The sequence below is a fragment of the Coffea arabica genome, chromosome 8e (genome assembly GCF_036785885.1).
Source record: "Coffea arabica cultivar ET-39 chromosome 8e, Coffea Arabica ET-39 HiFi, whole genome shotgun sequence".
Classification (NCBI taxonomy): Eukaryota; Viridiplantae; Streptophyta; class Magnoliopsida; order Gentianales; family Rubiaceae; genus Coffea; species Coffea arabica.
The window spans coordinates 1,598,925-1,625,200 of NC_092324.1; the positions used below are offsets into that span (position 1 = coordinate 1,598,925).

Consider the following 26,276-nt stretch of genomic DNA (forward strand, 5'->3'; position numbering starts at 1 on the left):
CTTCCTATCACTGTGACCTATTTTACCACAAGTATAACAGAAATCAGGTCCCCTCTCATATTTGAAACTTAGCCACTTCACCTTTCCTTCCAATTTCACCGTAGTACCTCTCATGAGAGGTTGGGATATATCAGCCAGCACTAGTAATTTGATATGTCTTCCTTCCTTTCCTCCTCCTTGAGGGATAATCACTTCCTTAGTTTCATGAAACACTGATGCTATTTTTTTTCCCACCTCTTTAGAAATCCAATGCACTGGAAGATTCCACACTTGAATCCATAATGGAGCAAGATTAAATTCAGCTCCTTCCTCCTGGTTAATAGTTCTTGGGTATGGAGGAAAATATTATTGTTGTTAAGGGAAGAAGCTTAGCCTTTCATTAGACATTTGATTGGAAATGGTGCTGATACATATTTCTGGTATGACTGCTGGCACCCTATTGGTCCTTTATATAAATATTTTTCTGAAAATTTGTTGATCGCAAAAGCTTCAAGAGTCTCTAGGTGTATTCAGGGGAGTATGTGGAAATGGCCCCAAGGGAGACGAAGAACAGGGGAGATAAAGAAACTAATACGGGAGACCCCGCATTTATTTTTGCTTAATACACATGTTGCGGATGAAGTATACTGGTATGGTAGTGCTTCTAGCCAATTAACAACATTCTATTCAGCAATGTCAAAACTTTGAGTTTGTGGAGCTCCAGTGCCATGGGACAAGCTGGTATGGGGGAAAGGTACTGTACCGCGTTACTCTTTCATTGCTTGGATGCGTTGTAGAGGAAGATTACCTACCAGAGACCGTTTAAAGGCCTGGGGAGTGGCTTTGGAGTAAAATCAGTGTGTCCTACGTAATAGTGCTGAGGAATCCATTAGGCATATTTTCTTTGATTGCACTCCATCCAATACAGTATGGCAGAAGCTACAGTACTTGCGTGCAATAGTTAAGAGCAGATTACCCTGGGATGCTGAGTTAAAATGGTATTCTGATAACTGCAACTCAAACTCATTTATTGGTCAAATCAGAAGGTTGGTGTTTTCAACTGCAATTTATCAGATATGATGTGCGACGAACCAAATCATATTTCAACGGAAATGTATTTCTGCTGTGACCATTGTGTCTATGGTCCTTGAATCAGTTAAAATTACTGTTGTGAGTTGGAGAGGAGTCCCACAGACCAAAGCCAATTGGGAGCTAAATATGGAGTTCGGATTATGTCATGTGTGTTTCCAGCAAGATTTGAGTTTGCATTACTGTAATAGTGATAGAATTTATGTAAGTAGGAATTGTTTGATTCCTGTGTGTACTCGCTTATATCTTGATCAATAAAGATTCATATTTGCCCAAAAAAAAAAAAGAATGACCAATTACTTGCATTACATTAACAATTAATATCAATTATTCCAACACTTACAGGAATGAAAAACATTCCCTTGAGTTGTAGTGAATTAAATCGAAAAAAGAACAACAAATTTTATTTATAAATTATAAAAAAATATGGTAAATTTTAGTGGTTAATAGTGTAAGCAAAAAAAAAATGATATTAGTTTCTGTGATGCCACAATTACACTCTTCTCTAATAAATGGACAAATTGCATTGCATTTCATTAATAAATAATATCAAACATGCTAGTAGTGACAAAAATAAAAGATTTCTTACTTTTTTATTTATCAAAAAAAGAATAAAAAATTTTATTTATGAAATACCCAAGTTTAAAGAGTACTTCAAACATGAAACAAAGCATAATAAATTGGTACTATGAGTCTCTTAAAAAATATCATGAATCTTTTTATTTTTTGGATAAAAGTAAATTAAGCCTTAAGAGCACGTTTTAGTATGAGTATATTAGTATTAAGTAAAAAATTTTAACACAAAATATAATAAGAACTGGAGTATGAAAGAAGGCAAAGAGTTTTATGTTGAAAATTTATTGGTTTATATTGCAACAAAAATTAAATTTAATGAACTTTATTAATGGTATTATTTTAACAATTGATAGCATTAAATATATCAATGCCAATCATAATAATAGTTATAAAGGTGAAACACTCATTTGAGTTATGGTGATTAAATTAAAAAGTATATCCAATTTCAGAGAGTACATCAAAGGTGAATAAAAATATTTCCAAATTCAATTTGACTGTTATATAATAAATAATCTTAACAGCTTACAATTTTTAATCATATAAATCTATAATCATAAATCATGTCATCAATGATAAAGTTTCAACAAATGAAAATATTTCTCTTTAAAATTAAGCTATTTTAAATTTGAACAATGGAATTCAGTATATTTAAATGCTATAGTAATTATAATAGTACTATAGATCATTTTACAATCCACCATTAGCGAAAAATAATAATAATTAGAAAAAATCACTAAAACTATTTAAAAATTCATAGAGTGACTTAAAAGGGAACAACAAATTTTTTAAAAAGATAAAGATTTTAACTCAAATGACGTAAAAGAGAACATTCGGACAATCTAAATTTAACAGAAAGAAGAAAACATTAATTGTCTTACAAAATAAAGTCCTCTTGGAACAAATAATGCTTTATTACTCATGCATTTGTATTGGTTAGGGCAAACCAAATTCAGAAAAAATAAAAAAAAACATGAATAATAAATATCCTTTTTTTCGTTAATAAGTTAAAAATTTAAACTCAAATAACATAAAAGAGAACACTCAGATAATCCAAATTCAACTGAAAGACAAAAACATTGATATTGTTACAAATTAAAAGTGCCCTCAGGCTAAATAATGCTTTATGTTGCCTAGGCATTTGTGTTGGTTATAGCAACCAAATTCAAAAAATTATAAAAATATTAAATATCACATTTTTTTTGTCTCAATTACATTTATTCCTTCAAAACAATTGTTTTTCTAAAACTTTTGAGAAATATTATTTGCAGTCACATTTCTATTAATCATACTCCCACTATCGCTTAAATCATATAGTTTTCATTTGTTAAGATATGTGGTGACATTAAAAAAAAATGAAGTGCAAATTACATTTTCCAAAATTTTAAGGAAAAAAATTTAAAAACATCATGTTCATGTTCACGTGAAAAGTACACGATTCATTACTAGTAATGTAAAAATGCTTGATAATCCAAATAGATGAGCTTCCTGTAGATTGTTGGAGTTTGAATGTTCAGTTCCCTGTGAAGTTTTTTGAATAATCTCGAGACTTGGATGAACATACGATTGCATAATGGGTGATGCTTTCCATAGTCTGAACCTAGTTGAGGATGACGAAAATTAGTCTTGGCCTGTTATGGACTGTAGGAACGGCAAGAGAGGAAAAGGAGGAGCAGGCCTTTAAAAAATGAGCTAAGTTGTGAAAAGTGCGGGTGGGGAACATTAACATAAATTTTTGTACATTTTCTTTTTTCCTGAGGTAATTGTCGGCAATAACTTTGTCCAGTGCTTAGGGGAACACCCGTTGATTTTGCATTTCTAGTTTGATATATGAGGGCCTTTCCATGTCTGAAGATCAAATAATACAGTTTGGAACTGCAGATGGTTCTGCGGCAAGCTCAGTATCAAAGAACAAGGAGATTGATGTGAGCATCTATCTAGTTGAGATTGTTATGTATTAGGTCCTGAATCCTCTATAGTTTTGTGCTTTTGTGATTTTGTACTTTACCACGTAACCCTCTATAATTTAAAAAAATATATAGAACTCCATTATAATTTGGATTAAGGTGTCATTGTTAGTTTTTCCGTTAAAACTAACGGTCAATAGTAAAAAGTCAAAATCAAACTAATAAATTGACAAATTCACGTTTTCATTATTTTCTCTCTCTCTCTCTCTCTCTCTCTCTCTCTCTCTCTCTCTCTCTCTCTCTCTCTCTCTCTCTCTCTCTCTCTCTGTGTGTGTGTGGGAAAAAAGAGGTGATTTTGAAAACCTATGTTTTGGCTTACAAAATCTTAATTTTCTCCAAATATAAAAGAGATGGAAGGAAAATAAAAAATAAATAATTATGAAACAAAAAAGATGGAAGGGAAATATAAAAAAGTAAATGAGAAACAAAAAATACCAAATCTTTTTTTACTACAAATATCATTATAGGTTTCTAAAACAAAATTTTAATGGCATTTTCTATTTCTTATTTATCTATTTTATTTAAATTTCTTCAAGTAATGAAAAGATAAATTTGTCAATTTATTGGTTTGATTTTGACCTTTTACTATTGATTGTTAGTTTTAATAAAAAAAAATTAAAGGTGACACTGTAATTCAAACCATGAGGAGATTATATATATGTTTTTAAACTGTAAAGAGGTTATGTGGTAAAGTACCTAATCATAGGGGATAAAATACAATTTACCCAACTTAATATTAGCTAGCCCTTACATTGCTAAAGCAAATGGGTCAGTGGTTGCTCTTAATTGCCAAGTACCAATATACATATACCGAGATCATCCGCATTTTTGTTCCTAATTGCCAGCATATACCACATCTTTTGATTTTCCAATAAATACTGCAAAAAAAAAAAAAAAAAAAAGTGACGACACCTTCTATACTACTCAAAGATTATTGATTGTTCACCTAAATTCGTCAAGTTTCAAAAAAAATCTTTAAAGTGAATTGAATCGAATTCAAATTGAAACACTGGCAAATTAGGGAAGGAAAGAGCAGATTTGTACAAGCAGAAGGGAGGATAAATTAAACCAAAATTGATTGTTTGCTAAATCAATTAAAGAAAAGATAAAGAGTAATAGTATACAGTACATTAACAACATCAAGCATTATACACAATACATACAATAAATAAGAAGGTAAGACACAGAAGATGATGAACTTGTCTCACAGAAGATGTCGAATGGGAAAAAATTTACTAATAAAAAATAAAATCAAAAAAAGAGAAAGCAGTGTTGTCCACAAGGGAAGCCACAGTGGCTGCTGCTGTTGCTGCTAGGAAAGATTATATGTTTTCTTCTTCTTCTCTTCCCATAGCTGGTGCTCTCTCCATTCCCCATCATCTGTATAGTAACCAATGAGAATTTCAGGAATATGTGCGATTCTTGTGTAATCTTCACTTTCTTCCTTCTGATTCTCTAACAGCTTCTCTCTCAATTGAGAACTCATCTCATACAAAGACAGCCGTTGAAGATTGCTCAAGTGCTGAATACCCAATGGTAACTCCTCTAGTAACGGAAGTTGTTCTAGAAATAGTTTTTGGAGACGAGGCAATGCACCCTCCTCCACTCTCATCCCTCTCAACCCTTCCATTCTCTTTAGGTGCAACCTCTTCAGCATTAGGAACCCTCCAGTTTTGAAACACAACCCTTCTCCTTGGTAAGATCCACAGAAATTAATACTAACCAAATTGGGCAAATGTTGGAGGGATTCAAGCGGATCCTCCTCGCCTCTTAACCTGCTCCAATTCAAATCTATTCTTACCAAGCCGTGAAGATGAGCTACCCATTGTGGCATTTTTTCTAAGCGGCCACGCAAAATCAGCATACGAAGAGATTGAAGAAACGAAGAAGAAGAAAGAGAAGGATGATTTAGATCGATTATCTCATGATCATCACCTTTTCCAATTGAAGCAATGCTTAATTCCCGAAGACTGGTGAGGTTGGCAAGGGAGGAGCAGAGCTCCTTTCCATCTTCTCTTCTTAAATTTGTGATACCTAATTCTCTTAATTGGGTCAACTTTCCTATCTCCTTAACTATTGTGGATCCACCGCTTGCATCTATGCTATCTAATACTTCTAGGGCAATAAGCCCTCCCATATTTGAGGGAGCTTTAAATCCATGATATCCATAATCATCATCGAAAGAATCAACTTGTTGAAATACTCTGAGAACCCGAAGTTTTTGCAGCTTTAGCATTTCCATGGGTAATTCCCTAACTCTTGTGTCAGCCAAATCCAGATACTCCAAATGTTGAAGCTTTCCAATGGATTTTGGGACTCTCTCTACTCTCGTACCCCATAGGTCCAGATGCTTGAGATGAAACATCTTGAAAATCTCATTTGGTATTTCCTCCTGTGTCTCTTGACCACGCAAATCCAAAACCTTTAACAGCTTACTACTCCTTGAAATTTCAGATAACAATGTTTTGGATAGTAGCGGGCTCATGGATCCAACTGTAACGAACGACCGAAGGTGGTCAAAGCAACAACTTCGTCTTTGTTGGTGGTGCTGGGTATTGTTACTGCTACTACTATGGACTGCCAGACGGCGTACCTTCTCGGATGGCCATGTCATTGGTTGTCCAGTAGTGACTGTGACCATGTTTTGTTCCCTTGACTTGAGAACAATAACTTCTCTCAACAGGTCATGGATTCGACAATTGTTGGGTAATCCTTCATAAAACACATCAGTCACTTGAATTAGGCTTCTATTGACGAGTTCACTAAGATAACCCCAGGCTACATCTTCAATACTCATTCCTTCTCTCCCTTCTACTAACCTTTCAGCAATCCACAAATTAATGAGTCTATAGCATTGTATTTTGTAATCCTCTGGGAAGATGCTTGTGTACAACAGACATGTCTTTAGATGCCTGGGCAAATCACTATAACTGAGAGAGAGTATCTTTTTAACTCTATCCAGTTTACCAGCGCCTTCTAATTCACCCCCAAGACTGTGTCGAACCATCCCCCATTCCTCTGTTCTGTTTACATCTTTCAAAGCCAAAAGCCCACTGATTGCAAGAATTGCAAGGGGCAAGCCCTCACATTTACCCAATATAACTTTGGCAACATCCATCAAATGGCCAGGGCAACTACCTCCCTTAAAGATCTTGTTGCAAAATAGGGTCCACGAATCTTCAAAGAATAGTGGCTTCATTCTGTAGATATAACCCAGAGATTCTGTACAAGAGGCTGAGGCTACATCAGCTTTCCGAGTTGTTAGCATGACACGGTTGCCGTGGCTACTCTCGGGCAGTGCAAATTTGATGGTATTCCAAAATTCCACGTCCCACACATCATCAAAAACAATTGCATACCTTTCAGCTTGTTGAAGAAAATCTTTGACAAATTTTTTCAGCTCAGTGGTAGTCATGGACTCGATCGATTGTGGGACTGGTTTCTTCCCTTCCTCGTGTAACTGCCGAATCAAGTCTTTCAGGAGGTACTGAAAGTCACATGTTTCAGAGACAGTTACCCAAGCACGGACTGGGAAATGCCTTCTGACTTCAAGATCCTCATGGACTTTTTTCACCAGGGTAGTTTTGCCAAGTCCTCCCATACCAACCACTGAAACAACTTTTAGTTGGTAATCATCCCCTTCGAGAAGCTGAGAAATTAGATGGTTTTTGGGCTGGTCAATGCCAACTAATTTAGCTTCTTCCACAAGCAGTGCATCATCTCTGCTATAACGCCATGTTGTGTTGTTCACAGCAGAAATTGAGTTGGATGCTTGGGCAAAGATACCATATTCAGATTGGTATCTTTGATGAGCTTCAGAAATACTTTTGATTCTTGACTTGATGCTTTGTATTTCGCTAGCAACTCGATAACGAGCTCTCAAATTCTTGATGGAGCTGAAAATTCTCCAAACAGAGCCGTAGAATCCTGTTTCGCGATGCCGAGCAAAGCGAGCTACAAATTCATCAAGAATGTCTTCAGTGTCATAAGCTGCTTCTCGCACTTGCTTGATCCATTCTTGGAGCCTGGGTTGAGCATCTTCTTCTTTTGCTTCTGCCTCTCTCAGGAAAGCCCTCATGTGCCCCAACTCATCCCTGATGAATTGGACCTCTTGCCGAAGCCCACCCAATAGTCGTCCCTCCTCGCGCAGAAAAGTTGAGAGTTGATCCAGCACAAAAGAGAGAACTTTTTCTGCCATTTTCAGTCTTTCTTTCTAACTTAGAGAATGTCGTGGAAGGCAGCTTCTCGTTTATGGGACAGTCCACTTGTAGTGTCTTGAAAGGAAGAGGGAAGAGTAGGTTATAGATTCATAAGCTGATGAACTTTGAAACTATATGGTGCAGTATATATCAAAAAGAAAAACCGCGTCAAAAGAAAAAGAAAGAATTAAAAAATTAGAAGAAACTAAAGCAAAAAACATGATGGAAATTGAAGGCAGGAAGATGGGCAGCAACGTGAGTTTGAAAGACGAAGCTGCCTTACCTGCTTACAATACAGAATCATGGAAGCTATGAAGAAGACACAACTGCAAATGGTGGGGTGATCAGCCTTCAGGACCTTCTTTCAACTGTGGGTCCTATGGTCGGATAAAGATAAAGGAGCATCTTTGAACTGTGGGTTCTTTACAAAGCGGGGTTGGACTGGACATTATTATTATTTTTTTTTTTTTTTTTTTAGGTGTGTCCCGCAGGGAGTGGACCCCGCAGACTATTCACCACCCTCAACAACTTGCTGGCAGCAAGGTTCGAACCAGGGACCTGAAGCCCCATCTTCAGCACCCTCAACCACCAGACCAAGCCCCTGAGGGCAACTGGACATTATTGATTTCATTGACGAAGCAATAAAATCAGGGAAAATGATTCAAAACGTTTCTTATATTTTATAAGGTGATTTATTTTTTAAAATATAATTTTATGTTTCTTACAAATTCATATTGACTAAATTTGATTCTTACTTAAATTTTTGACTAGTTTTTGATCGAAATCCATTACGTAACTTATACGTGATCATTTTTTTGGCTATGTTCATAAAATAGAAAAAAAAACCTTGAACTTCAAGAAAAGTAAACAAATCTCAGCACTTACTTGAGAGAAAATGAAACCTCTGGCAATAGCTGATCTGAACCTACCCTGTCAAATCCAAGTTTGATGAAAAAGAGAACACGGGCGAGGAAGATGATAATTTGAATCAAAATTAAAACAATGCAGTATGTGCAAGGCCTTTAGCTAGGAAGATGGAGTATTACAGAGGAGAAGGTAGGAGCAGCACCGTTATTGATAGGAAAGTGGATTGAAATTGGCCGTGACTTTCCTGGTTGGATAGTAGAACAATGGGTTAATCACATTTTATCCTCTTAAAAGATACCCCATTTCTCAGTTTACCCCCTAACCTTTAATTTTGCTCACTTAACCCCCTTTAGGACAAAATTGCCCTTGCATTATTTTGACTTTTCATTTACCTTGTTTTCCTTTCTTTTATTTCTTTTTCTCTTTCTTCTTTATTTAATTCTTCCTCTTTCCCACAAAAATCTTTACCTTAATGATTGAAATTAAAAAAGAGGAATTGCAGAGATCTATCTTCTCCTTAAAAAATTTAAAAAATATTCAAATCACTTTCCTAAAATATAATTTTTTTAGCCTTTCAATTCTTTTAATTTTGGGTTTTCCTCTTTCCTTTATAGTTTCTTATTTTATTCTCAAGAAAATATCTTAAGATGAAATTGTGACCTGATTAATAATCATCAATTGAAATTTGTGACACGTGGCATCATACAAAAAATCAAAATTAGTTTTTGATGTCTTTTAAACCTTCACCCAGAAATATGCAATTATAAACTCAAAACAAAAATTTTCGTTGAAATGGAATTTCTATTGGGAAGGATGAAAGAGAGAAGAAAGAGAAAAAAAATAAAAGAAAGGAAAACAATTTCATCTTATGATATTTTCTTGAAAATAAAATGAGAAACTAGAAAGGAAAGAGGAAAACCCAAAATTAAAAGAATTGAAAGGCTAAAAAAATTGTATTTTAGGAAAGTGATTTGAATATTTTTTTAATCATTTAAGAAGAAAATAGATCTTTGCAATTCCTCTTTTTTAATTTCAATCATTAAGGTGAAATTTTTTGTGGGAAAGAGGAAGAATTAAATAAAGAAGAAAGAGAAAAAGAAACAAAAGAAAGGAAAACAAGGTAAATAAAAAGTCAAAGTAATACAAGGGCAATTTTGTCCTAAAGGGGGTTAAGTGAGCAAAATTAAAGGTTATGGGGTAAACTGAGAAATGAGGTATTCTTTAAGGGGATAAAATGTGATTAACCCTAGAACAATTACTCAACGTGGATCTCGTCCCTTGGCTGTCAGAGTGACACATGGCAATAAAAATCGAGACTTAAATGATGAGGTCAGAGTCCATTGTTAGGTGATCGGAGAATGAGTAGTTTAGTCATTTCACGAAATATTAATTGTATTCAAGTTATGATGGATAGTGCTTAATTTTCCATTTTTAAATTATGTCAAAGTTACACAATTCTTTTGAATTTTCCACGTCCACATCGAGAATTTTCCAATCATATCTATTTAGAATTCTAATTTTGCAACTTCACTGTATAGGTCCAAATCTACTTTGAAAAATTTTATGTCAAATCAAAATTTTGTGTTTCTATTTTTCTTCTTCCTTCTTTGTAAAATGAATGACTTTGGTCAGTGAGAATGTATCCTTGTAAAGAAGATTTTTACATAGGGATATTGTTATGAAAAAGAGAAATTTGAAACATATAATAGTTAGATTTGTTTTTCCTGAATTTAATGAGTCATAGGCTAAAAAAGTTGTAGTAGTTCAATTTTTTTTTTCAAATCCTAGTACGAAGCTGCTACTTGAGTTAATGAATTGAAATTCACTGGTAAAATTAACTATTGTAGAGCCATAATTTGGACTCAAATGCGATAAGAAGCATTATATGAGCTACTCGCTGTAAGCCGGAAAGCAGCTTTGAAACAAAAGAAGCAGAGGTACAAAGTTTTCGTAGTGGTCAATAATACTATCGGTTCCTAGAAACATCATAAGAAAGGAGATAGAGTAACACTATGGATATTATAAAATTCTATCAATGTTTGTCATTTTTATATGGTAACCAACTACAGAAAAATTGTCAAAGTCGTATGAGAAAGTTAAGGACGAAATTGCACTAACTTGTTTCATTCCAATGCTAATTGTATTTCATAATTCATAAGAAAATTTGATGCAATAAAATTTTTTTTTGAATATGAGACCTTGATTGTGACAATACATGAATACCCTCAATGATATTAGAAAATGCATTCAAATTTAGGGACACAACGTGGTCCTAATTATTTTGTAAGAGGGGTGATCTTGAAAAGAAAAAACTTGAACACTCAACTATCAATACAAACTCACTCTTTTAGCAAAGGTATAGATCCAGATATTGATGAATCTTTGTAATTAACAAGGTAAATCTGTTGACCAATAAAAGTCAATGGTAGCAGGTAGAAAAGCTGGCATCTATGTGCACTATGTTGAAGGTAACTATAGTATAGATAAATATAAATATTTGTAATTAACAAGATACACCATGTTGATCAACAACAGTCAATGGTGGGTAGAAGGCTGGCATCATCCTTCAAAGTGTCCTTCACGACAGAAGAGCTAGAAACCAAAATGAAGGAGATCGGTAAATTAATCACAAAATGCCCTGAACTTACGAGAATCATCCTTGAAAACGTCCTTTAGGACGAAAGAGCTAAAAACCAAATTGAAGGAGATCAATAAATTAATCACAAGATGCCCTGAACTTACGAGGAAGCCAATTTGTGCAATAATACACCATATTTTATAGATTGGAATCTGCAAGTGGTGGAGCTAGGTAAAGACTCTGTTGATGCAATTGTGGGGCTCCAGGCTTCAAAATAATGCAAAGATGACAATAATGAGTTGGAGCCAGCTTATTGATGACAATAATGCTTGTATTTTAGGCACGTTAGATGTGAAATGTGAGAGTTGACTGCTGTCTGAGCTCATTCCAGTGTGAAAGAACCTTCTGCGATAGCAAAATGCTGTTCTCTACCAGTCCCATTCAGTCATTTGCAATATGATTATGGTTATTTATTAGCGTGAACACACATGATTGGAATGAACATTTGTTTATTTATGTAGAAAAAGTGATCTTGTTAACGTTATTTTTTATAAATAGCAGCCCGCTCAAGTGATTGTGCTCTATTTTTTTTGGGGTAAATTGTGGAAGATAGAGGCACTATTAAATCAGCATACCTCTAATCATTTACCTACCGTATATCTATATGAGGGCAAAACTCGGATCACATGCATTAATGCTAACGATAATGATCTACAATACTAAACAAGATATATCATGATATATATGTTATAATCTTGTGTTTCTCTCTCTTTTATTGTTATCTGATTTTTCTTTCATCATCCTTGCTTTTTGTCTCACCATCTCCCCATACGGTAAGTCATTTAGATATGTCATGATTTTCCTGTCATATTTTTTAAAGCAATACTCTAGTGTTAAATAGGAATATCCAAAAATTTCTGATCAGGATAGAGTTTTGTACACCAACTTGTTATTTATACGGTACTGCAAGTATTCAAAACTCAAAAGGAGACCTTAAAGGGGCCAAAAAAAAAATAGGGAAGACCTCATGACTCATGAGGTCAGTTCAGGTTTCTGAATTATTCCATCAAGGATATTGAAATTGGAAAAAAAAAATAGAAAATTATGAATGAAACGGAGAAAAGGACCAAGAAATCTATAAATTACCATCAAATGTCAAATGAGTGGTGTTTTTCACCTATTGGCGCACCCTTTAACCCGCCGCCCACCTCTTTTTCAAATGGATGATAGATATATAGATAATTGCAATGCAATGAAATATTAGAGACTTACTCTCATCCTAGCATATCAATTTCTTAACTTGAGGTGTATATGATAACAAATTTGAGTTTCTGTTTAAAAAGTATAATTTGTGAATTGCCAGGTTTTATTTTTTTATTGGTGAATAAATTCCAAATATTAGATTCATGGTTTCTTTTCAGAAATTCCTATGTTTTATTTGATATATTTACTTTAATTTGACATATAAGCATTATTCAATGTAATATGCAGTACGCTTTTTTCCAGCTTCAGATGTTGTAAAAATTTTATTTTCTTTTGCAAGTCAAAATCAAATTAGGATTTGTTATCCCTTATGTTATATCCAGAACCTAGTAGAATAAGATTAAGTAGCATTACATTATTTGGTAGAAACTATGTTTCATTAAGTAATTTCGTTCCAAATCTAACTATATTTCATAAGAAAAATGTAATATACTTCTCTTCCTAAAATAAATACTTAACAATGATATTACACAATTACCCTCAACAATATCTACAAGTCATTCAAATTTAGAGCTAGCCATAATATGTTATGGGAGGGTTAATGTTGGAAAGAAAAAACTAATTTTTACAATAATTAATAAAGTAGAAATAGTTCTTAAATTTCCTTTTACAATATGGTTCCCTTTTTTTTGGGTTTAACTTTGTTTTACAATATGGTATATGGTTTCGTTTTTTTTTTTTTCTTTTGTTTAACTTTGTTTGGAATTCCTTTCCTTTTAGAATACTAAATTTTAGAAGACGATAATTATATCAACACTAATATCCATAAATATCCCTCCCCCAATTCATATTTGAAATTTAATATAAGCTTCATTATTTCATTATACAAGGGCATTACTGGAAAGTGAAAACTAAATTACTAAAACACCAAATCACATTGGTGCTTTTAATATATATGCATATATACATGTATATATGTATGTATATATGTATGTGATAGACATTTGCACAGAGAGACTTATTTGGCATCTAGTCCAACAAAGCTAACAAGGCAAGCACAAAATTAAAAACATAAAAATAAAACGCCTTGAGAAACATTAGAGAGAGATTCAAGGGATTGTCACCCATGGCATTCCAAAAGAAAAGGAAAACAACAAATTAAAGAGGAGAATCATCGAGGACATCGAAAATTAAAACCCAATAAATTAACTTTCTGATGTTGAAATAATGATCAAGTGAAAGCCGTAAGAAATTTTATATTGTAACTTAATACAGAAGAATTTTTCAAAGCCGTAAGAAATTTAAGGACGAAATATGAGAAAAATTCTTACTCACAAAAAAAGAAACTGCAGCAAATAAATGGAGTGGAGCCATCGTAGTCAAAAAGTAAAAGAGAAACTAAAGCAAGAGACGTGATGGAAATTGAATAGAAAGAAGATAGACAGCAACGTGATTTTGAGATAGAGCGACGAAGCTGCCTTACCCGCTACACAACAAAATCATGGGAATTATTAAGAGGACCATGCAGTTGGTGGGGTGTTCACTCTTTGTAGATCATTGTTATGAGCTAATAATCCAACAGGAACAGAGAGAACTGTTTGTGCCACTTGCAGTTTTGTAGATCATTTAGCCCTCAATATAAAATTTACTGGATTCAGATTTTAACATAGAAATTGAACATCTAAATTAATTAAATAGCACTACATTTCTTAGATAAAACTTACTCCCAAAATTAAGTGATAAGTTATTCACTTATCACTGAACGTGATATGCATTCAAATGCATTAGATCTAATACTTAACAATTTAATAATTTAATGGATTCAACTTTCAGATTTAAAACTTTAGTTTTATGAAATGCACTTTCAGTGATAAGTGAATAGTTTATCACTTAATTTTGGGAGCAAGTTTTGCTTAGAAAATTCAGTGCCACTTAATTAATTCAGATATTCAGTTTTTAGTTATCAAACAGTATGAATATGTTAAGATCTGAATTCATTAAATTTTATAGGTGCTAAAATGGGTTGTCAAACAGGACCTTAATTTTGGATTCTTTTGTGCTGTGCCAAAGAATAAGAGATGGACTCTTTAACTCTGTGGACATTAATCAATCGAGTCTAATCAAACCCAATGAAGCATAAGTAATATAAATTAATATTTTATATAATTTTAAATGAGAATACAATTGACATTTCACACTAATAAATATAAAAAAAAATTCAAAAGGATATATTACATTTAAATCTCGATTGAGTTCAACTGAACTTGATGAGTTTTCAAGCTTCATATAGTAGACTCGAACTTGAACTCTTCAAGCAATTTGAGATACTCAAACTAAATATTGAACTCCTTTAACCTGAGTTTTGACAAAACATGCTTGTGAGTAATTAATTTGTTGAGCTCGACTCGTTTTATACCCATACGACAAAATACTCTCAATTAAGGGAGTAAGTGACTATGTTGCAATTTTATGGTGGGCTCTTCCCCCTTTTTGTGCTCTTATGGTACATAAAAGAGAATCTCTGACCAAATTTCGGCATAAACATACATGTGCGTTCAAGTAGAAATGAGGAAAGATCACAAGAGAACGAGAATCTACTACTATAGATAAAGAAAAACCCAACTCAAAATGAATTATTCTATCAAAGTTACAGGAGAGTAGGGGTGCAGCTGAGTTTTGAGCATGTTGTGGGTTAAAGTTGGTTTTAGATTTTTTTTTTCTCCTTTCTCGTCAGTTGAAGAATGGACTGAGGAAAGTCAGATTTCAATTTCTGTAACTCGGCAGTCGGGGATTGATTTAAGAAGACATTAGACATTAACGTTGGTTGTGCTACTATGGTTGGACTACGTCATGGACGAAGTTAAGAATAGAAAAGTATAAACAAATCTGTAAGCACAGTGTTTTCACCTACCAACGCCAAGAAGCAGCTTTTTTACCAGTATTTGTAAACCTTGAATTCCATAATAATGTAGTTGCTTTAGCCTGAGCTTTAAATACCCCTACCCTTATTTTTGGGTAAATTAAACATAAAATCCTATGGTTTCACTCATTGTCATATAACCCTATAACATTGTAAAATATCTATTTCACTCCCTTAGGTTCAATATAAACTTTACAAAAAATAATCTCTGTAACGTCATTAGTTCAAATATTATTAATTTCCTTACTTAAATACTAAAGCGAATAAATGCCTAACCATCTCAGATAAAACCACAGGGGAATTGTGTGGATCAATGCAAAAAACTGCAATGAGGTAAGGTGGATATTTATATAAATCATAGAGGATTAAGTGGATTTTATTATTCCATCACATACGTTTTCTGGAATGTGTTTGGTTCAATCACCTAATCAATGATGTATTCCTTCCATTTTCTACTTTGCATAAAACCACATAAAGGTTATATGACTATTGTGAAACTTTAGATGTGTTATGTAGCATTGAAGAAAATTATAGGGGGATTATATGTAATTTATCCTTCTTTTTTTTTACATGAATTGTAGTTATATATATTATTTTAATGCTTTTATCGACTAAATGACATTGAACCTTTTTTTGGGGGTCAAATGATGTTGTCATCAATAGAGAGAAATTTGAGAAGGAATATGAGGGTTCAAATCTCATCTATCTATTAGAAACTAGCTTCCTGAATTTCAGAAAAGGAATTTAATTAGAGATCCTCTCTTCATATTCCTTTTTTTTTGGCTAGCGCTATACGTTAATCAAACAAATTGCAAAGCCAATCGTTCTTGATTGCCCACATGTTGCTAAATCTAATCATCAGCATTGGCTCTCAGTTTAAAAACCTATATGGAACCCCATCATGATTTGGGTTAATGTGTCACTGTTAGTTTTCTCGTTAAAACTAACGGTTAATAATAAAAGGTCAAAATCAAACTGATAAATTGATAAATTCAAGCTTTCACTACTCTCTCTCTCTGGGAAGAGAAAAGGTGATTTTGAAAACCTATTTGTATAGAAAAACTTTCCAAAAAAATTTCTCGTTTACATTATAAACACATTTTCCAATCCACTTTTTTATATTCCTAACCACTTTTTTATTTCACATACATCACATCACAAAAAGCACTACAGTAATTATTTCAAACAATTATTTGGAATAATACTCTATCCAAACAAAGCCTTAATTTTCTCCAAATAAAAAAGAGATGGAAGGAAAATAAAAAATAAAAATAAATAAATAAGAAACAAAAAGGATGGAAGGGAAATATAAAACAAATAAATGAGAAACAAAACATACCAAATCTCTTTTGACTAGAAATATCATTATAGGCTTTTAGACCAAATCTTTAATAGCATTTTCTGTTTGGAGGAAAAAAAAGAAGTAATGGAAGGGTAAATTTGTCAATTTATCAATTTGATTTTGATCTTTACTATTGACCATTAGTTTTAATGAAAAAAAATAATAGTGAAATTTTAACCCAAATCATAAGGGAGATTATATATATGTTTTTTAATCGTAGAGGGATTATGTGGTAAAGTATCAAATCACAGGAGGTAAAGTATAATTTACCCAACTTAATATTAGCTAGCCTTTACAGTGGTAAAGCAAATGGGTCAGTGGTTGCTCTTGATTGCCAACATACATATACGTAGATCATCCGCATTCTTAAGCTAAATTGCCAGCGTAAACCATATCTTTTGATTTTCCAATAAATACTGCAAAAAAAAAAAAAGAGTAACGAGTCCTTCTATACTACTGGAAGATTATTGATTGTTCACCCAAATTCGTCAAGTTTCGAAAAAAAAAATCTTTAGAGTGAATTGAATCGAATTCAAATTTTGTGTTTTGCGATAATTCCTAAAAGAGAACGAAATGCAGATTTTGAGTGTAAAAATATTTTAAGAAATAGTGATACACATTGTAAGTTTATTAGCACAGTCAAGGCACAAAAAGATAGAGTAACAACATCAAGCATTATACACGATAAATAAGAAGGTAAGACACAGAAGATGATGAACTTCTCGAAGGGGAAAAAAATTACTAATAAAAAATAAAAACAAAAAAGAGAAAGCAGTGTTGTCCTCAAACTAGAGAACGGGAAGCCACGGCAGCTGCTGTTGCTGCCAGGAATGATTATGTTTTCTTCTTCTTCGCCCACAGGCTGCGGTGTCTCCATTTCCTATCATCTGTATAGTAACCAATGAGAATTTCAGGAATGTGAGCGATTTTTCTGTAATCTTCACTTTCTTCCTTCTGATTCTCTAACAGCTTCTCTCTCAATTGAGAACTCATCTCATACAGAGTCAGCCGTTGAAGCTGGCTCAACTGCTGAATACCCAATGGTAACTCCTCTAGTAATGGAAGTCGTTCCAGAATAAGATTTTGGAGACGAGGCAGTGCACCCTCCTCCACTCTCATCCATCTCAACCCTTCCATTCTCTTTAAGTGCAACCACTTCAGATTTAGGAACCCTCCAGTCTTGAAACACAACCCTTCTCCCTGGTAAGATCCACAGAAATTAATACTATCCAAATTGGGCAAATGTTGGAGGGATTCAAGCGGATCCTCCTCGCCCCTTAACCTGCTCCAATCCAAATCTATTCTTACCAAGCCGTAAAGACGAGCTACCCATTGTGGCATCTTTTCTAAGCGGCCACACAAAATCAGCATACGAAGAGATTGAAGAAACGAAGAAGAAGAAGAAGAAGAAGAAGCAGGAGGAGGAGGAGGACGATGATTTAGATCGATTATCTCATGATCGTCACCTTTACCAATTGAATCAACACATAATTCCCGAAGACTGGTGAGATTGGCAAGGGAGGAGCAGAGCTCCTTTCCGTCTTCTCTTCTTAACTTTGTAATATATAGCTCTCTTAATTGGGTCAGCTTTCCTATCTCCTTGACTATTGTGGATCCACTACTTGCATCTATGGATTTTAATATTTCTAGGGAAAGAAGCCCTCCCATATTTGAGGGAGCTTTAAACCCATGATATCCATAATCATCATCGGAAGAATCAACTTGTTGATATACTTTGAGAAACCGAAGTTTTTGCAGCTTTAGGATTTCCATGGGTAATTCCCTAACTCCGGTTTTTCCCAAATTCAGATACTCCAAGTGTTGAAGCTTCCCAATGCCTTTTGGGACTCTCTCCACTCCTGTACCATATAGGTCCAGATGCTTGAGATGAAACGAGTTGAAAATCTCATTTGGTATTTCCTTCCGTGTCTTTTGACCTCTCAAATCCAAAACCTTTAACAACTTACTACTCCTTAAAACATCAGATAACAACATACTGGACAGGAGTGGGTTTTTCGATCCAATTGTAACGAACGACCGAAGGTGGTCAAAGAAATAATTTGGTCTTTGCTGGGTGTTGTTACTACTACTACTATGGACTACTAGACGGCGTACCTGCTCGGACGGCCACATCGTTGGTTGTCCAGTAGTAATTGTGATCATGTTTTGTTCTCTTGACTTGGAAACGATAATTTCTCGCAATAGATCATGGACTCGACAATTTCCAGGCATTCCTTCATAAAACACACGAGTCACTTGAATTAGGCTTCTATTGACGAGTTCACTGAGATAACCCAAAGCTACATCTTCAATGTTGATTCCTTCTCTCCATTCTACAAACCTCTCAGCAATCCACAAATTAACGAGTCTCAGGCACCCTATTTTGTAATCCTCTGGATAAATACTTGTGTACAACAGACATGTCTTTAGATGCCAAGGCAGGTCGCTATAACTGAGAGAAAGTATCTTTTTAACTCTGTCCAACTTACCCGTGCCTTCTAATTCACCCCCAAGACTGCGTCGAACCATCTCCCATTCATCTATTCTGTTTACATCTTTCGAAGCCAAAAGCCCGCTGATTGCAAGAATTGCAAGGGGTAAGCCCTCACATTTATCCAATATAACTTTGGCAACATCCATCAAATGGCTAGGGCAAGTACCTCCCTTAAAGATCTTGTTGCAAAACAGGGTCCACGAATCTTCAAAGGACAGTGGCTCCAATCTGTAGATATAACCCCGAGATTCAATGCAAGAATCAGAGGCTACATCAGATTTCCGAGTTGTTAGCATGACACGGTTGCCGTGGCCACTCTCGGGCAGAGCAAATTTGATGGTATTCCAAAATTCCACGTCCCATACATCATCAAAAACAATTGCATACCTTCCAGCTTGTTGAAGAAAATCTTTGATAATTTCTTTCAGCTCGGTGGTAGTCATGGACTCGATCGATTGCGGGACTGGTTTCTTCCCTGCCTCGTGTAACTGCCGAATCAAGTCTTTCAGGAGGTACTGAAAGTCACATGTTTGAGAGACAGTTACCCAAGCACGAACTGGGAAATGCCTTCTGACTTCAAGATCCTCATGGACTCTTTTCACTAGGGTAGTTTTGCCAAGTCCTCCCATACCAACCACTGAAACAACTTTCAGTTGGTGATCATCCCCTTGGAGGAGCTGAGAAATTAGATGTTTCTTGGGCTGGTCAATGCCAACTAATTTATCTTCTTCCACAAGCAGGGCATCATCTCTGCTATAGCGCCATGTTGTGTTGTTCACAGCAGAAAGTGAGTTGGACGCTTGGGCAGAGATACCATATTCGGATTGGTACCTTTGATGACCTGCAGAAATACTTTCGATTCTGGACTTGATGCTTTGTATTTCGCTGGCAACTCGATGACGAGCTCTCAAATTCTTGATGGAGCTGAAAATTCTCCGAACAAAGCCGTAGAATCCTGTTGGGAGATGCCGAGCAAAGCGAGCTACAAAATCATCAAGAATGTCTTCAGTGTCATAAGCAGCCTCTCGCACTTGCTTGATCCATTCTTGGAGCCTGGGTTGAGCATCTTCTTCTTTTGCTTCTGCCTCTCTCAGGAAAGCTGTCATGTGCCCCAACTCGTCCCTGATGAATTGGACCTCTTGCCGAAGCCCACCCAACAGTCGTCCCTCCTCGCGCAGAAAAGTTGAGAGTTGATGCAGCACAAAAGAGAGAACTGTTTCTGCCATTTTCAGTCTTTCTCTTTAACTTAAGAATGTCGGGGAAGGCGGCTTCTGGTTTATAGGTCAGTCCACTTGTTGTATCTTGAAAGGAAGAAGGAAGAGTAGGCTACAGATTCATAAGCTGATGAACTTCGATGCTATATGGTGCAGTATTTATCAAAAAGAAAAAGAAAGAATTAACCAATTAGAAGAAACTAAAGCAAGAAACATGATTGTGAAAAACGAAGCTGCCTTACCTGCCGCAATATAAAATCATGGAAGCTATTAAGAAGACTGTGTTTGCTGGGATAAAGATAAAGGAGCATCTATTCCTCTTTCAACTGTGGGTTCTTTACAAGTAGAAGGAATAAAAAGTTAAAACGCTGTTGGACTGGACATTATTGATTTCTTTGACGAGGAAATAAAACTACTGCAAAATGTTTTGCCCCTTCTGCTAACATGTATAACCTTCCTTCCTCTATGGAACTAATTTCTGCTGGCATTTTGCTCTACACTAGTGCAATTATTTATTCGTGCCAAACATATTCCTAAAGTGTGGTATCTCAAAACAATCAATTAACAAAGGGAATCCATTGAGTATCACTTGAATTTTTTAGTCTCATCCCATTATTTGTGCGTCAACTATTATTTGAGAATCTGATATCTCTTTTGATTGGGAATTGAAAAATAAAATGTCATGTAAGTCTAAAAACTAACCTAATATGTCTAATAATTTTTTATACGACCTAAAACTGTATTAGTTTGAAAAATAACTTTATTTTTCAATTATTGTAAATGATTTCGGAGGACAAATTTTTTGTAAACTTTAATCCTAATTACTTAATGACATTTGTATCTCTATATCCACATTAAAACGTACACGTAAACTATGTAAATACATTTTTTTTTATGTTCAAATAAATTATCTAGACATAGACTAATTCAAATATTGGAGTAGAGGTGCTCTTTTTTTCTTTTACTCTAGTAAGCATATTATTTTCGGCACCACAGTAACCAAGTTAGTGTTAGCCCCTTGTGATCACCAATTTAATCTATTATCTCACTTCTTTCTTTCTTTTGTTTTTTCTATCCCTCCTTTTGCAGTTGTGGAATTACTGCATCTAGGACTAGATAGGACGAAAGGCCGCTCATTTTACCAATTAGAAACGTGGCTATGTTCATAAAAAAGAAAAAAAAAAGCCTTGAACTTCAAGAAAAGTAAACAAATCTCAGCACTTACTTGAGAGAAAATGAAACCTCTGGCAATAGCTGATCTGAACCTCCTGTCAAATCCAAGTTTGATGAAAAAGAGAACACGGGCTAGGAAGATGATAATTTGAATCAAAATTAAAACAATGCTGTATGTGCAAGGCCTTTAGCTAGGAAGATGGAGTATTATAGAGGAGCAGTACCGTTATTGATAAGAAAGTGGAGTGAAATTGGCCGTGACTTTCCTGGTTGGATACTAGTAGAACAATTACTCTACGTGGTGGACCTAATAAGAATGTGGATCTCATCCATTGGCTGTCAGAGTGACACATGGCAATAAAATCGAGACTTAAATGATATGGGGTTAGAGTCCCTTGTTAGGTGATATGAGAAATGAGTAGTTTAGTCATTTCACGAAATATTAATTGTATTCAAGTTAAGATGGATAGTGCTTAATTTTCCATTTATGAATTATGTCAAAGTTACACAATTCTTTTGAATTTCCAAATTTTCCACTTCCACGTCGAGAGTTTTCCAATCATTTCTATTTAGAATTCTAATTTTGCAACTTCACTACATAGGTCCAGATTTACTTTGAAAAATTTTATGTCGATTCAGATCAATTGCTTGCATGCCTAATAGTTGGTTAACACATCTAAAATTCATCTAACATATTTGTGCTCTTATGGTACATAATAGCAAAAGCCTTAATTTTATTTGTCTGTGAACATTAGGCTGTTGGCCGGCTGGTATATCAATTTGATTAATCGAATTATAGTCTTGCTGGCTTGTCCTTCCAACCCACGATGTGCTCATAAAATGTTGGACGTGAAGAAAGAAGTGGAATTGAAAATATTGGAGATGGCTAAAATTGAATGTTCAGCACAAGACAATTGAGGTAAACCCTTAACCACGTAGCCAAATCCGATCACCACCATCTTATCATGTCTAATTTTTCTTTTTGTTTATTGCAATGAGTAAAAAAAAAAAAAAGATACACTCGAATACGTCAAATCATAATTTCGTGTTTCTATTTTTCTTCTTTGCTTCTTTGTAAAATGAATGACTTTGGATCACCAGTGTAATCTTTCATCTCAGTTCTTTTTCTCCAGCTGTGAAATTATTACAACTAAGACTAGGTTAGGAGTAAGGGACATGAAGTAACCGGAGGATAAGGTGCATCATATGAGCCACTAGGGATGTAATCGAGTCAAGTCAAACTCGAATATTGCTATACTCGAGCTCGACTCGACTCATATATATCTAGGCTCGAGCTCGACCGAGTACACAAAATCGATATTCGAAACTTGACTCGAGGAACTCGCTTTAAACTCGAGACTCGACTCGATAAGACTCGACCTTTAGTCAAGCCTTATCAAGTCGAGCCTAATCAAGTTTTTTTACTCGACTCGAACAATTATGTTATTACTTTTTTGCCATTATGAACTTTTTTTATAGAGAAGAGTTTATTGTAAATTCTGTAAAACTTATACCCATAATGGTCATTTTATAATTATAATACATATATATTATTTAAATTATAAATATATTATTTAAATACCCTCGACTCGACTAGTAGCTCGACAAGTCTCGAGTCTCAAAATATTGGCTCGAAACTCGACTCGAATGACAATCGAGTAGCTCGATATTCGGCTCGAACTCGGTCAACTCGAGTTCAAACCAAACCGTTAACCGAGTTACTCGCGAGCTACTCGATTGTGACTCGACTCGCGTACATTCCTATGAGCCACTCGAACACTGTATGCTGAAAAAGCAGCTTTGAAACAAAAGAAGAAGCAGAGGCACAAAATTTTCCTATGGTTCCTAGAAACAGTATAAGAAAGAAGATAGAAAGACATTATTGACATTATAAATTCTTGTCAATTAATGTTCGTCATTTTTATATGGTAACTTACTGCAGAAAAATTGTCAAAACCGTGTGAGAAAGTTAAGGACGAAATACGAAGAAAATTCTTACTCATCAAGAAACTGCAGCGAAAAAAAAATTGTAGAGATGATGGAAATAAGAAGAAACTAACGCAAGAGAGATGATGGAAATTGAATGGAAAGAAGATAGTTAGCAACGTGGTTTTGAAAGGCGAAGCTACACTACAAAATCATGGAAATTGTTAGGGAGACAAATGCAGTTGGTGGGGCGTTCACTCTTCAGCACCTTTCGGCTGTGTTTCTTCGATCAAATAAAGGAGTGGCTACCAGTGTACCACAGCATCGTTCAAAAGCAATGATGTCTTAAGCTTAAAACGTGGTGGCTTGGACATTGATTTCATTGACGTAGAAATAAAGGGAAAATACAGATTTAGTCTCTAATATTTTGCCTTTCGGCAGTTTTAGTCATTAAAATTTTGAAAAATGCAAATTTGATTCTCAATGTTTAGCACATGTGCAATTTTATCCCTAAAATATTGGTAGGAACAAATTTGGTCCCCTATGTTATAGTCTTGAAGCAGATTTACGATGATTGACGAATTTTTTCAAATATTGGTAGAATCTGCTACGTGTGATTACATGCTTGTTAATTTTAAATATCTTAAAAAAGAAGTAAAATAGTGAGTACTCTTCAATAATAAGACCAGTTTACATGATGCCATGCCAGTAACTAATTAATCAAGAGAAAAAAAAGAAATAAAATTTGTTAATCTATATGAAAAAGTAAATGTTACGATTTTGTGCTTGGCATAGTCAGGATAGAGTGTAAAAATGAGTTCTATATCGATGAATTGGGTGCTTCAACTAATTTTAGTTAAAAATTTTCAATTTTTACTAGTTAATTAGTTAGCATATGAATTATCAGTTCTTAATTTTGGTGTTTAAAGTTAGCTACTATTTTGCTTCTTTGTTTTGAAATGTAATTTAATGGACACATAATTAGACGTGACTAAATTATGTTAGTAATCGAAAAAAATTCTTCAAATGTCCTAAATCTATTTTAAAATGGATATATTAGGGACCAGATTTGCCCTTGCAAAAATTTTAGGGACCAAAACTACACAATTATGTTATTAATTATATTATTAAATATAAAGAATTGGATTATAACTAAGTTATTATATTGTGTATATATATGTATTATATATATACATCAATAAATTAAAATATATATATATAATTTTTTTTTTCATATGCGGGGGATGGGGCATGTATATGTAGCCCGGCCCCCAGCTCCGTTTTAAGGTAGGGGAAAATTTTTTCCCCCCGCCCTATTTCTACTCTCGCGGGCACCTGTCCTTGTTGCCACCCTTAGCTTTAAGTACCCTTATTTTAGGGTAAATTAAACGTAATCTTCTATGGTTTCACTCATTTTTAAGGTAGGGGAAAATTTTCTCCCCCCGTCCTATTTCTACTCTCGCGAGCACCTGCCCTTGTTGCCATCCTTAGCTTTAAGTACCCTTATTTTAGGGTAAATTAAACGTAATCTTCTATGGTTTCACTCATTGTCATATAACCGCTAAAACATTACAAAATATCTATTTCACTCCCTTAGGTTCAGTCTAAACTTACGAAAAATAACTTCTGTAACATCATTATTTCAAATACTAATAATGTCCTTACTTAAATGATAAAACGAATAAATGTTTAACCACCTTGGATAGAACTGTAGGGAAATTATGCGGATAAATGTAAAAAAATACAATGAGGTAAAATGCATATTTATTTAAATCACAGAGGGTTAAGTGGATTTTATGATTCCATCACACAAGTTTTTGGGAGCGCATTTAGTTTAATCACCTAATCAATGGTGCATTCCTTCCATTTTCTACTTTACATAAAATCACATAAAGGTTGTATAACTATTATGAAACTTTAGAGGTGTTATGTGGCATTGAAGAAAATTATAGGGGGATTATATGTAATTTATTCTTTTTTACATGAATTGTAGGTATACAGATTATTTTAATGCTTTTTCGACAAAATGATATAGAACTTTTTTTTGGGGGGGGTGGGGTGGGGGAGGGGTCAAATGATGTTGTAATCAATAGAGAGAAATTTGAGAGTATTAGAAACTAGCTTCCTGAATTTCAAAAAAGAAAGTTAATTAGAGATCCTCTCTTCATATATATTTTTTTAAACTCAATAGAACTTAAAATTTGCTAGCGCCACACGTTAATCAAACAAATTTCAAAACCAATCGTTGCTAAACCTTATCCTCAATATTTTAAGATTTTGTCACGTGTAGAAGTGAAAATCTTTAGAGAGAATTGAATCCAAATTTTGTGTTTTCTGATAATTCCTAGAGAGAACGCAATGCAGATTTTCAATGTAAAAATATTTAAGAAAGAGTTATACACATTGCAGGTTTATTAGCACAAAGTAATTATACTGGTCAATGATGAATGATCACGTACGCAATGTGAATTGGAACGCTGGCAAATTTGGAACGGAAAGAACAGATTGGGAGATACCTATCACGTAAAAGGAGTCACACAATAAACTTGGTGTAGGTCCAACGTTCGCTATTTTATCAGACAAGCCATATGAATGTAGGTTTGTACAAGGAGAAGTGAGGATAAATTGGGTTTATGTATTATCTCTGACCAAAATTTAAAATTGATTGTCTGCTAAATCAATTATAGAAAAGATTAAGACAAAAAGATAAAAGAGTAATAGTATGCAGTACATTAACAACATCAAGCGTTAT

General features: G+C 34.3%; 2 protein-coding genes across 3 annotated transcripts; both read right to left on the reverse strand.

Moving 5' to 3' along the window:
• Positions 1–4,702: 4,702 nt before the first annotated feature.
• LOC113703787 (disease resistance protein RPM1-like) lies at positions 4,703–8,224 on the reverse strand. Its single transcript, XM_072061792.1, has 2 exons — positions 8,091–8,224; positions 4,703–7,882 (listed from the first exon to the last, which is right to left on the reverse strand). Exon 2 carries the CDS (start codon positions 7,804–7,806, stop codon positions 4,921–4,923), a length of 2,886 nt encoding a protein of 961 aa, XP_071917893.1. The 5' UTR covers positions 7,807–7,882; positions 8,091–8,224; the 3' UTR covers positions 4,703–4,920.
• A 9,073-nt stretch (positions 8,225–17,297) lies between these two features.
• LOC113703472 (disease resistance protein RPM1-like) lies at positions 17,298–21,815 on the reverse strand. 2 transcript variants are annotated; one of them, XM_072061614.1, is made up of 3 exons: positions 21,651–21,815; positions 20,668–20,760; positions 17,298–20,568 (listed from the first exon to the last, which is right to left on the reverse strand). In XM_072061614.1, exon 3 carries the CDS (start codon positions 20,435–20,437, stop codon positions 17,552–17,554), a length of 2,886 nt encoding a protein of 961 aa, XP_071917715.1. In that variant the 5' UTR covers positions 20,438–20,568; positions 20,668–20,760; positions 21,651–21,815; the 3' UTR covers positions 17,298–17,551. The 2 variants fall into 2 exon arrangements, with proteins under 2 accessions (XP_071917715.1, XP_027080646.1); XM_027224845.2 differs by lacking the exon at positions 20,668–20,760.
• Positions 21,816–26,276: the final 4,461 nt, after the last annotated feature.